At 32.8% G+C, this 12913-nt stretch overlaps 2 protein-coding genes and 1 long non-coding RNA gene across 4 annotated transcripts; all 3 read right to left on the reverse strand.

The window, feature by feature from the left end:
- Positions 1 to 805: 805 nt before the first annotated feature.
- Positions 806 to 2728, reverse strand: LOC119371432 (uncharacterized). 2 transcript variants are annotated; one of them, XR_016320822.1, is made up of 3 exons: positions 2251 to 2728; positions 1514 to 1994; positions 806 to 1148 (listed from the first exon to the last, which is right to left on the reverse strand). It is a non-coding gene; the product is annotated as an uncharacterized LOC119371432 (long non-coding RNA). The 2 variants fall into 2 exon arrangements; XR_005179051.2 differs by lacking the exon at positions 2251 to 2728 and having other exon boundaries at positions 1514 to 2227.
- A 1030-nt stretch (positions 2729 to 3758) lies between these two features.
- On the reverse strand, positions 3759 to 4904 carry LOC105643170 (cyclin-U2-2). The gene is made up of 2 exons (XM_012228242.4): positions 4313 to 4904; positions 3759 to 4215 (listed from the first exon to the last, which is right to left on the reverse strand). Exons 1-2 carry the CDS (start codon positions 4717 to 4719, stop codon positions 3948 to 3950), a joined length of 675 nt encoding a protein of 224 aa, XP_012083632.1. The 5' UTR covers positions 4720 to 4904; the 3' UTR covers positions 3759 to 3947.
- Positions 4905 to 8414: 3510 nt separating this feature from the next.
- On the reverse strand, positions 8415 to 12593 carry UNE10 (basic helix-loop-helix (bHLH) DNA-binding superfamily protein). The gene is made up of 6 exons (XM_012228243.4): positions 12240 to 12593; positions 11430 to 12123; positions 11170 to 11271; positions 10506 to 10571; positions 8902 to 9270; positions 8415 to 8696 (listed from the first exon to the last, which is right to left on the reverse strand). Exons 1-6 carry the CDS (start codon positions 12341 to 12343, stop codon positions 8607 to 8609), a joined length of 1425 nt encoding a protein of 474 aa, XP_012083633.1. The 5' UTR covers positions 12344 to 12593; the 3' UTR covers positions 8415 to 8606.
- Between the last annotated feature and the right edge of the window lie 320 nt (positions 12594 to 12913).

The raw sequence follows: 12913 nt of genomic DNA on the forward strand, positions 1-12913 counted from the left end.
GTGCATAGCCTTGCTTCCCCGCTTGCTATTTGATTGAGGCCTTTGTTGTTGTATTTTTCTTTTCTTTTTTTTTTTAAAAAAAAAAAAAAAGAAAAAAAGTTTGTGGTAGCTCTACCCAAGTCCTTATATAATTATGAGACATTTGAAGGTACTAATTATTTTTTATTTAATTTGATTTCAAACATCATTTTAAGCTGTTTGGATCTTGAACTAAGTATATTAAATTATTTTTATAAAAAAAATATGATGATTATAGAGTGTTTGTAGTATGATAAATTTACTCCATTTGTAATTTGAACGTTATGAATATTTTAGATGTAAATACTTCACACATCGATTTATCTTATTTTTTTTTCAAATAATTAAAAAATTAATCTTATTTAATGTCCTAATAGAATAGTAGACAATTTGAAAAAGGAGTCCAAAATTTAAATTTTGGAAACATAAAAAAAAAAAGTGATAATTGAGATTACAAATGTATGATTGATGTAATATATTTCGACAAATATCTATGAACAAATACTATCCAATGAACCAAATCTTTAGAATCAAGTTCGTCGGTTGGTAATAGACCCACTTCTTTAATTAAACAAACACCATATAATTAAGCTTAGCATTAGGTGAGTGTCCTCATGTAATTACAATTTGAAATGACCAAAACCACTAAACCTTTTTCTTTAAAAAATAAGAATAAAGTAATGTCTAATTATCTAACCTAAATCCGAATATGCAAGTACAATTGTCTCTTCAATGCCCTGTTTCTTTCCTCTTTCCTTTCAAGAGCTGTCTTCTTTTGAGGACAAAATACTCATAATGGCTTTCTTATTATATTATTGTTAATTTGTCAAATCAAACAAAAGTAATAGTATTATAAGAATCTAAAGCAGGTCAATTCTTTTAGACTATAAGCGCAAGTGCAATTGATTGTAATAATACTATAGACAAAGCAACCTTAAACAGTAGCAGGAAATGATGATAATTAACTCCTATTTCAACCATTACAGTCTTTGTCTCTTTCCTTCCTTTCTATTCCTTCAGTTCAGGCTAAAGCACTCAACTGATAACTGGGACACTTGAAGGTTCAATTCGTGTTGGATGCAAAGTACAAATCAATGGAACCCTCCAATGAGGAACTTGTTAAGCAGTCACTAGTTGCAAATATAAAGAATGCACATCAAAATTTCATACCAGTCAAGATTTTAAACTGTAGATATTGGCATTCATGATAAAAGCTCAATGGAGAGGTAAAGTAACTTGGACCATCTGAGAGAGATTAATACGCTAACATTAAAGCTGAACAACACAAAATTACAACGTTCAATTGATAATATAGAGCAAAACGTTCAAAATTCAAGAGGAACCCAATCATGCTATTAATTTCTAAATATTTGAATGTTTCCATAAAAAACCCCAATTTTTTTTTTTTTTCAAATTTAAACTGCTCAACAACCTATAATAAAAATTTACAAAGGGAAAGAGTTTAAGAGATGACAAGCAACCAACCGGAACTAACCTTAACACCTGAGAATGCCGGAGACGGTGCGAACTCGCCGGAATCCATGGTTGCCACGGTAACGATCATTTCTAGACTCAATCTCTCCCAAAAGAAGCTAAATCGTACACCCACGGCCACAAATCGAGTCATTATTATTTTCTCTTTTCCGATCCATCGAGAAGCACAAAAAAAAAAAAAAAAAGGAAAAAGAAAACATAATTGATGGAAGAGGAAGGTCTTTCTTCGTGCGCAGAAAGACGAACAAAATTAAAAAAAAAAAAAACTTTTATCCCGTGGAAAGAATTATGGAAATCCTCAATTTCTTTTTTCTCTTCAAAAAATTAAAAAAAAAAAAAAAAAAAAAACCCAAAAGAGACTTTTTTTTTTTTCCCCCTTTTTAAAAACAAATATGTAACAGCAACGAACAGTAGAATAAATGCACATACCTAAAAGAGCTATCTAAGCAGCTAAGTTCAAGGAAATGATGATTGTTATATACCTGAAAGCATCAACGTATACTTCAAAAGAGAAATCCAAGTGAAGAATTTTTCTCTTTATTAGTTGCATTTCACAGACTTTCAAACTATGTTTTTAGTAGAAAAGATGATGCTAAAATTTCATAATCATACAAAAGCAAAATAAATCATAAAACCTTTGATGACTGAAAGTGAAATATGGACTATCAGTATCAAATTAATAATAATAAAAAGAAACAAACCATTTCCATTAGACAAAATTCCACCAATTAGAAGTACCTGAAAAGGGCTACCAGCTTACTATCCTCACAGTCTGGCATTTGGGAACAGATCAGTGATCAAATTTTACGGTATTCATTATGTGAAATTAACTGGTCCAAATCAGAAGAAGGCAATGTGATCTACATAAAATCGCGATAATTAAGCTTTAAATCCCTTTTCTGCATACATAACATTGAGAAACAATTGGCACTATTAAGAGATAAATCATAAGTGCATCTCAACAACACCCCTTAACCTTGTTTCCAATAAGAAGTAAGAAATAAAATTTAGCAACTGTTAACTGCATCAGCACCTTCGTTAAGCTTTGAATAGCTGAGAAGAGCTTTACTCTCTATAAAATTTCCATCTCCGTTTGGACTACCCCAAAGGATTTCCAATAAGTAATTGTAAGAAAAGATTCCAAAATTTGATACAATGAGAACTAATAAAAAAATATATATTTTTTTAAAAAAGTTTCAATTTCATCTAGTAGTCTTTCAAAAATCCACAAAATAGCACATAAATCCACCTGGATTGAGGGGCGTTGTTTTATAATTAATCTTTAATTATACAATTATAAATAGGAAAAGAAAAAAAACCCATCATGTTATCCAAGTTGGTTGTCCATTATTAGCAACTTGCATGACAGTGAAGCTGTATAAGACTCATTATATGATAAAACAGATCTTTCAAAAATTTAGAATTTTTTTTTTTTTTTTTTTTTTGAAACAAATCCTAGAAGGTGTTATATATTTATTAAAATTTCAATTATTCTGTTCAATTAATTAAGAATTTAGGCCAATAATAATCCGCTTCTCATGAACGACTTGGCTATATAATAATTTTACTAATCAAAGTGATGTGTGAATCACAGCAGAGTTCCAGCCTAAAGTGATTTTATGCCTTTCTGCCAATAATAAACATATAAGTACTAGCATGTGTTGCATTTTTTATAAAAAAAAAATCATTTTACGTTCTTGATCGGGATTGTTTCTGGAATTTCATCATGACAAAAATGTTTCTTTTTCTTTTTAATTTATTGCATTTTTTATTTAAGAGAATAATTTGACATTGTGCAAGAAATTATTTTATTGACATATAAAAAACATTTGGAAAAAATATATTGCTGCCCAATTTTATTTTTATTTTTATCTAAATGTGACGGAAATCTCATTTTTGTTTCCCATTTCCATAAGTTTAATAGGATCCTTAATGTAGTAAGTAACATAACCTGCAGCAATTAATGATCGTATGCATAAGAATTAGTCGGTTCTCTCTCACAAAAAGGATTCTTCTTTATCGTCACCGACAGAATGGAAAGTTTTCCCTCCCTTCCATAAGTCACAGACTTTTATTTTTATTATTATTATTATATATATATATTTTTTTTGGTTTTTTCATTCTGCTATGAAATAACGTTTGCATGTTTATGTTCGTAAGTTCCCAAACTCAGTATTTCATTTGTGCTCTATTTGGTGAACCATAATAAAATAAAATGTAATAATAAATTAGTGTAAAAGCCACAATTCCTAACAGGTGAAACATTTCCTTCTGTGAAAAGTAAGAACCCGAATAGTTATACATCGCTGGTTTGAGCAAAGCCTAAAATCCCAGGAAACCATCACACATATTTATACATTTCAATCTGTACTGTACATAAGAATTACCCATTCTCCTAAAACGACAGGCAAAATTAAAAAAAAGAGAATTATAGTCTACAACATAATTCTTGCAATTTGATTGATATATCTTTTGTGTTCGTTTTGCCTTGATTTGATTTCCTCTGCACATCTCAAAGTTTTCTCTATATGATAGCCTCCTCCAATACTCACTTCTCTTTCTAAATGGCAACAATAGCTCTCAAAAACACTCACATTCACATGCAATTTGAAACCCATCAAGAATAAAAATTCAACCTCCAATTTATTCAGCTCCTTCGTATTTAATCCTCCAACTCTTGCGAAATAAGAATTCCTATAATTCCTGTTCAAGAAATTAATAACCAGAGATTAAATTCGAACTCAATCTTGAATTTTCTTTTTTAAAAAAAGAAAAGAAAAAGTATAACAGAAGAACTTACATGTCCTCTACATATTTAGAAGCGACCATGATTGTTGTGATGAGAAGCCTATGTACATTTCTGGCGTTGATTCTAAATCCAGGATTGGCTTGGCAAAACCGATCAATGTAAACATAAGCAACAACATAAACAGAGGGTCCAGCTTTAGTGTATCGGAAAATTCTTTCAAGATAAGATTGAATTGTCATGTCTGGAGTCTCATAGCAATCAAACACTCCACTTCTAATATCTTTTGATAATGCCCAACTGCAGCTTCTCGCAATTCTTTCATTCCTAGCCATGGTTCTCTCAATCAGGGAAGAAAGAACAGATATGACTAATGGGGTATTCGAGTCATTCTGGTAAGAATAGGCGTATAGATCTGATCGAAGCTTTCTTGGAGAAATTGCAAGAGAAGATGAAGCCATTTGAGCCTGAGAATTGTGTTTTTTTTTTTTGTGGAGATAAAAGAAGTGGGCAGTACTCGCAGAAAATGGGGAGGGTTTAGGAAGATTTATATAGAGAGAGTTGGAAGAGGATGCTTAAGCTGTGAAAGTAAATAAAGAAAGGAACTAAAGACATTTGGAAGGTGGTTGGAAGCAAAGATAATATCAATATTATAAAAGATTTGAGTGTTTCCTCTATGTAAAGCCAAAGTACAGACAAAACAGCTAAGCTTTCTCCATACCCAAGTATTATTATATTAATTAATATATAGAGTCTAGAGTTTACGGTCCGTATGAGGTATGAATACTGTATGAGCTCGCCGACAGTGGGCTTTTGAGTTTGAGGGGGAGTAAGAAAATGCCAATAGGCATTGAAACAGAGGAGAAGTCTCAGTTGATAGCTGGAGTCTCTGGACTAGATGTAAGACTTTTGGACCCACATAACTAGACGCATTGAGATTTGTGAATGAGAAGTCCAAAGTGGGTCTATTACTAATCACACGTGCAATTGCTTGACCTATATCTATCTATCTATCTATATCGTTGAATCTCGTTTTGCAACTTGAGCCACCTGCCATATCTTTCATCTTGTCCATCCAAGCACCATAGGACTATACCCTTCCTTCCTCTTCCTCTTCCTTTCGTTGTTTGATATATATATAATACTCCCACGAGTATTTGTTTCCGAATTTGAACATAAAACTAATCTTGTTTCAGAATTTTAATACTTTGATGTTTCTTTTTAGGGTATACTTTGATGTTATTAATTACATTATAATATAATGTTACTTATATGTTTTAATTCAATAATTAATTAAAAAAAAAGCTTAAATTCATTTCAGTTCACTTCTTAGCCTCGTTTTTGCAGCTAATGCTATATAGTGGAAGTGACTGCAAACACAGAATTAATGAACAATGGACCTAAAAGCAAATTGTCCACCAAGATAGAAAAATATCCGGTGAAGTATAAGTCTGGTGGAGCTCTCCTGGCCTAGCAGAAAAAATGAATGGACCCATGTAATATAAGTGTAGTGTTGGATATCAAAGATTCAAAATCTAAAACGGGCCAACTTGTGTTGGGTAACCCAATAAATGTTCGTCCACAGATTTCACTTGCCTACCAATTAGATCTTTTAGTGCTCAATTTAGATCTTATACTTTCTCTATCTTTTTTTTTTTTTTTTTTTTTTTTTTAGTGTCGGAGGAAGGAATTTGGACGCGGATCTGTTAACAAATCTTATATATACTTTACAGGCTACACTTTGGTTTATAACTTTAAAAAAAAAAATTTTTTTTTCTTTTTGCTGATAGAAAATATTCTAATGTCATTATTCAATTCAACATGACGTTTAATCTTCATTTTTAATAGGAAATTAGAAAGTCAACCATAAAAAGAAATATTATTTAAAATATAAATAAAATGTAAATTAGATAAATATTTTAATCAGTTGACACTTAACACAACATAAATTCCCAAAACTTGTAACTAAAATTGTTGCCTTCTGACTCTTAAAAAGCTTGGCCCACATAACAAGTTCTACTCGAACAGTGGTTGCCAAATAATAATAATAATAATTAATAAAATAAAATAATTATTCTAATTGGTCAGGGTCCAGCCCAATTTGAAGAACACACTATACAACAATTATCTGGGTCCAGCCTTTGATCCCCTCAAGTTGCAACACGGCTGAGCCGATTGTGGGCCTGTCGTACTTCAATACTAGAAGTAAGGGCCATAGAAATGCATCTCTTCTAAGACCTAAAGCAATAGGCCCAGTGGGCCTATTAAAATAGTACTGGAACCTACACTGCTCTTGTCTGAGATTAGTCGATTCCTTGAACAATGGCATTACCCTAAATCGTGTCAGTGTAAGTTAAAACTCGGATTATTTATCATCTTTGAAAGAATCTCCTGTTTGGTTGAATGGTCCTAAGCTACACGGCAACATTGAAAGCCCTAATCAAACTGCTTTTCAAAGAAAACAACTTTTGATGAAAGGAAAGACACGGACGTTTGGTTATAAGGGGAGAGAAGACCAAATCTGCTGAAGCAAAAGATAATTAGATTCTCATCCTCAATATAAATCAAAGCATGTGGTTTTCCTACAGCCCAAGCGTTCCTTCCATTATCATTTATCCTCTTTTCCTCTATATATTAATTTTATTTAGTAGCATTGAGCACAAGAAAATACCAAGTGGGTTGCCGTCTCATTCGCATATCCAAACACACCATTTTCGATGATGTTACAGCCAGTCTTTAAAGCATATTGGGCCCGTATTAATTTTATTAAGAAAAAAAAAAAAAACTTTTTTCCCTTAAAACATAGATGCTTTGTTCAACAATCATTTCTTTGTATTAGCTATACTTCATCTGTCAATATCTTATTTTTTTATAAAAATTAAAAAAATAAAATACATTCATTTTCTGAAATTACATAGTAAAATACCTAAATTGCCTTTCTTAAAATTAAAAATTTTCATTTAATTTTACTATAAAATCAATGCTAATTTTATTTCATGTTACAGCTAGCACCACCGTTAAAATAGTATTAATCTATTTATTTTTTTCATGCATAATTAATTACACTTTTAAAATATGCGGTCAAAACTTGTAAAATTATTATTTATATTATTATTGCTATTATTTTTTAAAAAAAGAAAAAGGAAAAGCCCAAGAAAACAAGTTAGACACATTTCAGGGAACATATATATGTAACCCAATGCTTTTTATTATTATTATTATATTATTCACTAGAGGTCCAGTAGATTATTTATTATTTTAGTATTCTGACAAAAAAGTTTTCAATCAAATGCATCTGCATGAAAATAAATTTTTTATTTAAACATTTATTTTTTTAAGATTAAAATTTGGACATTTCAATATATATAAAAAAAAAAAAGAGAGAGAGAAAAATATCAGAGACCAATAATATGAGGTCCCTAATAATAATGATGACAATTTGATGGCTAAGAACGAAAAGACAAACCCATTTCTATGTACATCTTTACATACAGTGATTAAAATTATGAGTAACAGTGATAAAATTTATTTAGGTCCAAGTCATTGGCAGAAGAGCATAATAATCTAGGTTACTGAATAAACGCGTGGCGAATGCGAAATCCAAGTTGACAAATGAGCATCCAATCATTTATATGTTTATCTTTTCGTAAACATTGCATGCTTCGTGTTTTCTTGTTACTATAACTTGCAATTTGCATGACTGCCTTCACGCGTTATCGAATGCTTAATCATTTCTTTATCATAAATATTTATGTATATTAGGAATAACCTGGTTCAATTATTTACTCGGACAAGTTGTTGGAGATTTTTCTCTTTCAACAAATTTTTTTTTTAATTGAAATATATGAATTCCATTAAATTTGTGGTGAGGGATTTTAATTTGTAGTATAAGATTTAAGGGTTTTTTTTTTTTTTTTTTTTTTTTTTTTAATACGGCAGACGTGATTTGACCATTAAGCTAAACTTAATCTTACTGTGGCGTTAAGTCTATAAAAAGGAAGTGCTCCCAGTAAGTTGTGTATTATTAATTACAGAGACTCATAATTTATTGAGGATTAAGAAACCGTGGAAAAAAGATTAAAATAGAAAAGATATATGTATAATCTAAGGTGGGAAATATCCAAAAGCACTGGTTATATATGTAGAGGCCAGAAAATAATGAATGAAAATTTGGAAAAATAAAAATATCATACACAAGTCGCTGATTAATCTGTAAGGGTTAAAGTACATGAAACCGAATATATGCCTCTTAACACACCGCTACAGACGCTTGCACTCAAATCCATGACCAGTTAACGACAAGCTTTATCTGAACTGGCTGGATCGCAATTTCCCTGATGCCTCCACCTTAGCTCTTGGAGCTAGAAGCAGGCAGAGGTTGCTGTTGTAGTTGCTGGTACATGGCAGCCATCCTACTGTAAGCATCCATTGTCATTGGCTGCAAAATATTCGTACATGCACATTAGTCAACCAGTCCACTCATAAATATTATACATTATTACTTTTCTACTTTTTAGCTATAGTTGGTTACACCCAATTATGAGCTACTACTTTGTCAAGCTGGAATTCCCAGATTAGAGTTTAATTATTCTTTAGTTATAAATGAAAAATGTTTTATTAATTAACAAAATTTTTATGCGTACCTGTGACTGGCAAGCAAGGAATGCAGATAAAGGATCAGGCATAACAGTTGTAGACGCAGCAGCTTGTAAGCGTTCCGCGGAGCCATCCCATGAAGCTGCCATAACAGGCATAAAAGCGGAAGGGTGAAGAGCTGGAGAGATGCCAGCAGCAATATTTGGACGGCTAATTGAGTTCATATCGACAACGCCCATACCCATTCCGATACCAATACCCATGTTCATTGGAGCCAACATAGACATTTGGAGTTGTTGTTGCATTGCCATGGGCAACATCATCGGCTGCATGTTCATTCTACTCATCATTTGTACTTGAGCTTGCAATTGCTTTAAATATTCTATCACTTCATCCAGCATGGAAGCTTTGTCGGTCTAAAACAAATTAAGCAAGAAAATGACGTCATATTATCATTAACCAACAAACTAATAATTGATTAACTTAGCCATCATGGAACTATATTATTGGTGTTCTGTAAATCTGTTGGGAAGTTGTAATTAAATGACTGGTAGCGACTTGTATATATGAACAAGAGGGAAGGACATATATAGGGCCTGCATATTGGAGATGAGTTTATGTGGTAGCAGGATATTGTCTCCACACCAAACAACCGTCTGTCAAGTTGTCCCCATTGCAATATTGGCTATGTGGACTACAATCACTGAACCAGTCCGAAGATACGGCACAGCCATTTGATATGCCAAAGAGTTTAGACCACATTTTTTTTTTTTTTTCCTTCTTTTGTCTGCTGTAGTATTTGTCATTAGAGTAATTCCATGTGTAGTAACAAGTTACAACTAAGCGGGACGTGTCTTTTCTTCTTCTTTTTTTTCAATATCTGAAATTAATCATTTAATCCATGTGAAGGTATCTGACCTTGAAATGTGAATAATAGGAAACCTAAAGTTGCATAATACCTAAAAAATAAAAAAAAATTAAAAATTAAAAAGTAGCTGTACCAATACATACAAAGGATAAGGCACATGAAAAATAGAGATACCCTTTAGCCCACAAGTCAGAATAAATATGATAGTCGCCTAGCCCACAAGTCAGAATAAAATATGAATATAATATGACAGTCAAGTGGGTTTGCATGACAATACATATCCATTGGTTCTTTCTTCTTTCTCCTTTTTATCTTCTTTTCTTTTGGATTACTTTGCAACTCAATTGAGTCAGTTTCATAGTATTTTGGAGACGAAAGAATAGTTTTAATACCACTAACAATGGATATTTAGAAACTAACTTTATAGTTTGTTCAATTTGATAATACCCAAAAAAATAAATAATGCGAAAACGAAATACCATAGCTTGAAAGTAACTGCACTTGCAAAAATTATAAGATATATATATTTGTTTATCATGATAAGTAGGAATACAGTTAAATCAGTAGTTTTCCTTTTCTTCCTAAACATTCCAGGATCCTTACATACCTGTAAACTAAAATGATATAATCAAGAGGCCTATTAATAAATGCAATTAGGACTGAAGGAAAAAATTGTCAGCTGATAAGTGCGCGTTAGTATTTATTAGTTAAGAGCTTTTAATGCAGGGATAAAATTTGCAGGCCTTATTGAAATATAAACAAACAGGCAATTAAACTCCGTACCTTACTGGAATTTGGGACCAGCTTCTGCAGTGTCTTCATCCTTTGGTTTATTTTGTCTCTCCTTTTCTGGCAATAAAATGCGAGAGAAGTTATAATTGGTGAACTCAAACATAAACAGTCTTGCAATGATGTGATGAGAAGAAAATCATTTCATGAAAACGAACTCATTTTTAATTTATATAATAATTTACCCTTTTATAATATTCAGCTCTGTAAATAGGAATATGCCGGTAGAACTATATTTATAAAGATATTTTTATATCAATTTAAAGTTTTTTTTTTCTTTATATTCAAACAATACCAAAAGAAAATATTTTCTAAAATATTCATGCTAAAACGTATATAATAGGGCAATTACGAACTCTAAAACAAAATGAATTTCATTTTTAGTACCCTAATGCTTCAAAAAATATACTTAATATATAATGAAGCTGCCTCCTTTGTCCTTTTCTGACTATATTTAATTGTGAAATTAATGATGACGATGGTGAATGAATCATTTATGAAGCTTTCCTGTTCTATTTCTTGTTGTTAATTTCATTTTTTTAAGTTTAATTCGACATTTTTTTTATTGATTAAATCGGAGACACACCATACACAGGTTAGTAACATTTAAACAATGAGTATGAAATGAAAATAACAATCCAAAAGAGAGGGAGCATACACGTTCAGACTGGTTATGAATAGCAGCAGCCCTACTTCTTTTAGTCGAAGCAGATGATTTCACGTTTCCTTTCTTCTTGTCTTCCTCGTCTGCTTCCTCCCTCTTTTGAAGAAACAAAATAAATATTCATCAATTTTAGCTTCCAATTACATAATTATATTAAATTTGATGAAACACGGTTTGTAAAAATAAGATAAATATTTTTTTAATTTTACTTGATATAAAAAAGTTCTTTAAAGAAATTTTAAGCAATAATTTACTTGTGGTCTACTGTGGCAAACTGAGTCATTCTCGTCCACGGTGGCCGTCTTGGTGCCGGGCTTGCCGCAGCTGGTATTTTCTTGTGACCCAAAAGAAGTGGATGTGAAATCCATACCAAGGTCTGGCTCGCACGTCTCCAGTGTCACGTGTTGGCTATCTCTCCCAAAAGTTGCGCTACAGCTTACGCTTTGGTCTCTGCTGCTCCACTCGGGTGCAACTGGAACACGCGCCACCCTCGCGCGTTTCGCAGTGAGGAGAGCATCTTCATCTTGCGTGGCAGTTGGCCCACTGCACGACCCCACACGAGTAGAACTCCCTACCACGCAGTTGCCTAGTGCCGGCACGGACTCCATCGCTCGCTTTTTGCGGTCATCAGTAGTCCGATTAGAGCAAGGGACTAAGGCGTCCATAGTCGTGGTAGCTGAAGAGGCGGCGACGGCGGCTGCACGGTTGTTTTCGAACCATGGGACAAGCTCGTCTGATCCACATGCATCCAGACCAAGCTTGCGTTGGGGTAAGCGTGTAGCTTGATTGACTATGGATTCGAGAGTACCACTTGCGCGTGGCTTGTCCCAGGCGTATTTGGAAGGAGAAGCGGAAGCTAACGGTTTGGCTGGCGCTCGCGGTGGACCTAGTCCGTGCATAGCCAGCTGACCGTTCTCCCATGTCAGCTCAGCTACTTCGTAGTCTAACCTGTAAAAACGACAGCCAATCGTCAACTAGAGATAGAATTCATTAATCACGTATAGATAAATAAAGATGTATCATGTTCCTGTAGAATTTGAAAGAAGTGAAAGAAAAATAATTACATAGGAACATCTGGTGCAGTGGAATTGGAGTGAGAACGAAGAGAAAGCTTGGCAGGAGCGGGATTGCTGTCGTCAAGATTCCAACTGGGGACGCACTGGCTCATTTTTCTGTATTTAATTAATTTGTTGCAGTGACATTTACAATGGAATGAAATAAGGGAGAGAAAGAGAATAGTATAATATTCTGCTTCTACAAAATAGAAATTGATGTTTGGTTGATGTGGGTGAGAGCTTTTCAGGTTGTGGGAATGGAATCGTGCATTATGGTATAGGAAGGAAGTATTTGGTGGCCTGTGAAAGAAAGATAAGAACGTTTTTGTATTTTGAGAGTGGAGGCAGATATTCTGGTCATATGCAGTAAAACTGAGGTATTAATTGAGGAGGAGAGGTGGGCCTACGTTTAAGTGCTGCTGCCTCCGTCAACCCAAAGCTTTCCCCGTAAATCCGTAATCACAACTTTCCAATGATAAGCTCATCGTAGATTGCAAATACGACACATATTAATTTTTAAGTATTGAATGGGATGTATTTCGTAACAGTATATGATGCACTTTTTAACATTTTTTTTTTATTTTTTTCATTCGCACTTCAAATTTGAATTTATTGCCAGATTTTATATGCTTAATATTGAATTATATATTTTTAACAGTTTCAAATATATTTGATCGTATCAA

Source organism: Jatropha curcas, chromosome 5, assembly GCF_041381405.1.
Source record: "Jatropha curcas cultivar XTBG-Jc1 chromosome 5, XTBG_Jcur_1.0, whole genome shotgun sequence".
NCBI classification, from domain to species: domain Eukaryota; kingdom Viridiplantae; phylum Streptophyta; class Magnoliopsida; order Malpighiales; family Euphorbiaceae; genus Jatropha; species Jatropha curcas.

Coding starts and splice junctions, on each gene's coding strand:
- LOC105643170 (XM_012228242.4), bottom strand. CDS start 4,719: ATGGCTTCATCTTCTCTTGCAATTTCTCCAAGAAAGCTTCGATCAGAT. Junction 4,216..4,312: donor TCTAAATATGTAGAGGACAT/GTAAGTTCTTCT, acceptor TTTCTTGAACAG/GAATTATAGGAATTCTTATT.
- UNE10 (XM_012228243.4), bottom strand. CDS start 12,343: ATGAGCCAGTGCGTCCCCAGTTGGAATCTTGACGACAGCAATCCCGCT. Junction 10,572..11,169: donor TTCATAACCAGTCTGAACGT/GTATGCTCCCTC, acceptor TTTTATTGCCAG/AAAAGGAGAGACAAAATAAA. Junction 8,697..8,901: donor TCCTTGCTTGCCAGTCACAG/GTACGCATAAAA, acceptor AATATTTTGCAG/CCAATGACAATGGATGCTTA.